The 4,518-nt window shown below is 40.2% G+C and overlaps 1 protein-coding gene across 1 annotated transcript; it reads right to left on the bottom strand.

Annotated features, from left to right (window-relative positions):
• Positions 1 to 233: 233 nt before the first annotated feature.
• cdk5r1a (cyclin dependent kinase 5, regulatory subunit 1a (p35)) lies at positions 234 to 1,121 on the bottom strand. The gene has a single exon (XM_060902520.1). It carries the CDS (start codon positions 1,119 to 1,121, stop codon positions 234 to 236), a length of 888 nt encoding a protein of 295 aa, XP_060758503.1.
• Positions 1,122 to 4,518: the final 3,397 nt, after the last annotated feature.

The following is a 4,518-nucleotide window of genomic DNA, read 5'->3' as shown; positions in this document are numbered from 1 at the left end:
TATTTAAATCACCCAATGAACTAAACACTTCACCTGGATGGTATAAAAATATAAAATTATCATTTATACAACAAAATACTATAGCAGTTTATTCATGTCTGATCAAAACCATAACCATAATAACCAAAACTACAAATAAATTATGAACAAAAGGGCTTTAAGTGTGACATTTGTAAAATAAAACACAGTTAAAAGACAGTTTCATTTAGAACAACCACTTTACAGCATGGTGTTTATCGATCAAGAGGTACTCTCTCCCCTTCCACTCTCTGACTTTCGCCCTTCAGGTCGGCAAAGACCTGTGTGAAGTAGTGTGGGTCAGCATTTAGCTTTAGCATGTTAGGACTGGTGCAGTGGATGATCTGCAGACACCTATCCCAGAATGCTTCTCTGTCCTGCTGCAACAGAAAGGGCTTGAGTGGGTATGAGATCTCGCTGCCCATGTAAGAGTAGCTCAAGTATAAGCAGGTGAGAAGTTCTAGGCGCAGCTCGTGTTCACTCCCGACCTCAGCCGAGACCACTGCGCGGCACAGCATGTAGAGAAAGACAACACTTGGTGGTGAGATAAAGGCCTGCTCCTGCCAGCCCTGTAGCAAGAGGGCACGGTCCACACCACGCAACCACAGTGCTGGGTCTCCTGGTGATAGACGCTTAAGTCGGTAACACCGACGGCACAGGAACTCACCCAGACTGCGCAGCAGCTCACTGGTTGTTGCTTGGACCAAGATCCGCTTCGATGATCTGGACCCTTCCGACACATCCTGATCCTGATCCTGATCCTCAAGGGCAGCACTTACAGCAATGTCACTAGTGGTTTTGGAATTTGGAACATTTAGCCCTCCTTCCTGTGTGAACACTGACAGGTTAGCATACGACTGAGACTTCTTGAGGTTTAGGTTACCATCGAGGCTGACACTAACCCTGACGGTGCTCTCCTCCTGACTCCCTCCTCCCACGGGGAGCTTCTTTGACCCTTTCCGTCTTGCTGAAACAGCTACAATGCGTTTCCATGGGAACACGCCAATGACCGATGAGCGCTTGGTGTTCCTGCTGTTCTGTGCTGCCTCGTCGCGCAGCACTGCCTTACGGTAGCCTGGTGACACTGACAGCGTTGTTCCCATGACACCCGGCGCTCATACAGTGATGAAGGGGATTAATCTTGTCCCTCGGGCCAAGTCACAATGTGAATGTTGAACTCAGTCTGTACCTTAACACACAGAAAGGTTGATTAAATGAACTCCCACTGATCATTAACATTCCAGGAGCTGTCGTGTAAAATATCAACCATTTTTATGAATAAATAAAATCATAACCACCAACTGAAATCCCTGATCACACTTAATTAGTTCTTTCTATAAAAACACAGACAATGCCTTTAGACTGTATTACAGTATTTATTATGCAGTTCGTTAGAAGTATTATGAGAAGAAGCGGCATAGTGGACACAGAGGACACATCCCCCACACTTTCGTTGGCAAATGATTCTGTCCTACTCACGTTTTTGTATGCTGAACATGTCCTGAATTGCAACAGCTATTATACTGTCATGGTGTTGTGTGCGAATGGGAGCAAAATGGTAAAATTGAAACGCTAATCTGTCCCCGGCAACCCAGTAGTATTCACGATAATCTTTTGTCACGGCTCCAGTGGGAATTGGAGCCACTGGATTAACGTGTTGTGAGCGGTCATGACATTGCTGACGGTGACGTAAATGATAATGCCGTGATATTGTGATGAAAAATGTGATGAATTGCCTTTGCTGGAACAAAACAAATCTTCAGAAGCAGGAAGAGATCTCTCTCAACAGAGACGTAATGCAGCTCGACTGGTGCCATATTGCTAACTAACTAGCAAATGTCTCAGCTTGGACTTTTCAGAACAATATGGACTTGCTGTCTTGTGAATTATACGCTATATCTGGTCTCGCACGTTTTACACATCTTGTGTTAAATACAGTTGAGTGGGAATATGCGATGTCTGTTAATTTTCCATTCTGGAATGTTAAACAAATGAATGGGAATGAAAATTTGTTATCTATCCTTAAATGCACCAACTGCTTCTAGTTTAAGCACAGCGTAACAAAGTTCATGAGCCAGAATCAGTAATATTGAACCTACAAGCAAACGATGTATACTTATGAATAGGCAGGGGTGTCAGAGAAAGTTTCTAAGGGGGAGCTGGAGAAATAGGCATCACATTAAGATGGCATGTGCTCACGATGGCAACATTTTGTGCAATTATATAACTGTAAACGAGTAAAAGTACATGAATATCTCTCTAAAATAAGGAATTCAATAGCATCTCACCTCAAAGCTGAGCTAGCTAGGTGGCTCTGAAGGTACACACAAACCAGCTGCCATTGACGCTCCGTTACCATACGCTCTAAATAACACAGTTCAAGATAAAAATCACAAAGCTATAGGCTGTTTTCTGACAGGAATTTAAATCATACAACTTGATAGCCATCATGATAGATGGAATCTATCAGCGATTCCCGATCCTCCTGAAGCCTAATATGGGCAAAACGGACAGCAATAGCTATGATCCATCTCCTGGTAGAAGTTGTAGCGTTGGTGAAATCGAATAAAGAAATTAGTAATGGACACAAATAAATGTATAATGTATGAACAAAATTTACTGGATGGACAATTAGTGCATTCCTACGAGTATAGTGACAATACACAGATATAGGTTCACCTGATAAGCAGTTTTATTCGACACACATTCACTGGATATGAGCAATCGCATGCTCTGATTGGCTACTCTACTACTAGGATATCAGCTCATATACCATGAGTAGAGAAAAACAAAATGGCGGGGGGCATCAAATCAGATATATCACTTTGTTATCAAGTAATAAAAAGAAACAGAAATAGCTTAAAGAATACCCCCCCCCCCCCCAACAGCTCCTGTTCCACGCTCCAGCCCAGTCGGTGGCAGTAATGCAAGTTTATTTTGGTTTGCCAACTGCCAAAAAAAAACAAAAGAAGAAAATGGCGGAGCGTGTTATTGAACCAATCGAGATTCAACAACTCTACTCGAAAACAAAACCCCAAAAAATGCCAAAAAAAGTGACAAAAATATGGAATGAAAGTTAGGGTGCATCAGTTGCCCCCTAAAAATTAAAAGTTCCTTCGATCATGATGCATTTTTGCTTTTATGTTCCTTTTGGTAAGAAAACACACTGGGTGAAATATTTTGACAAAATTCTAAAGTTTAATGGTGGCACCAGGAGCTCAAAGTTATGGAAAAAGCTGCTATTTTATGACTTTTATGACAAAATTTCGATCACTTTTCATGAAACATTATGGCACCTTATAGAGTATACCAAATATCTTAGATACACATTTTTAGTACATATTCTAAATATATTATCAAGCACAGTTTGAGTTTTAGCTGTTCATTGAATCATTGTTCAACTACTTTTAAACAATACAAATGTATTATGAATCACATTAATGCTTCTCAATCCCTTGCAAAGGTTCTTAACATGATCTCTGGGTCACAAGAAATCAATAAATGGAGTCCAACATTGTGATTCAAACCTTATGCGAAAACATAAAATAAGCGTTTTTTGGCAAAAAATGAACCTCATGGTGCCACCATTAGACTTTTGAATATGGTCAAAAAATTTTACAGGATGTCTTTATTGGTGAAAAGGAACACCCAAACAAAAATGCATCAGATTTTATGAAAGTGAGGGCAACTGATGCACCCTAATGAAAGTATTTGATGGTGAGAACTTTTCTTTTTTTCAAGAATTATTGTTATTATTATTATTATTCTCACAAATTGCTACTGTCATTTTGCCTGTTTGTTTACATTCTAAGGGGAAATGATTTTACTGGATGTTTTGGATCAATTATTTACTGAATTTGCAAAAAATAAAAAGCTCTGTTTCTCAAAATCCAGTGAAAGTGGATAGAATAAAACAGTTATTCCACTCAATCTCGTCATACATGGCTTATAGCCAACTTGGCGGTACGCGCCTTGTTGGCTCTCAGCTCGTGTACGACTTGATTTCGGGGAATAACTGTTAAATGTTCCTTTGGGCTAATTTACATGGTCTGAACAAAATTCATAAATTCAGAGTGACACTGAAGGAAAGTCATCCATGTTTGAAGTCAGTTGTTATTTGGATGAATTTGATCCTTGTGTGAATGAGGGTCTGGGTGTAGTGTCCCCAGGGTAGTGGGGAGGGGGTGAGTTACTTACTGACAGCTGCGTCCCCCTGATTTTTAAAATGGCTGCCATAGTCCTGCGAGAAACATGATCCTTGTAACTACATTAACTGTGGAAGCCACTGCCATTTATTTTACAGTCAGATTTTGTTCAAATATAATTTGACAGCAATCTGTCAAATATGTCAAAACTTTTAGAAAATTTTAGGTACAACTGGTAATTACAGGTAAGATCAGCACTTCCCACTGTACATACTCATGGGGAGAAATTGTCATGAAGTAGGCCTATGGAGATGGAGACACGGAAATTTTCTATTGCCAGTTATTTTGTTTCACA

This window comes from Neoarius graeffei, chromosome 20 (assembly GCF_027579695.1).
Source record: "Neoarius graeffei isolate fNeoGra1 chromosome 20, fNeoGra1.pri, whole genome shotgun sequence".
Classification (NCBI taxonomy): Eukaryota; Metazoa; Chordata; class Actinopteri; order Siluriformes; family Ariidae; genus Neoarius; species Neoarius graeffei.
The sequence above is the reverse complement of the archived record's forward strand: the minus strand, read 5'-3'. Positions and strand labels throughout refer to the sequence as shown.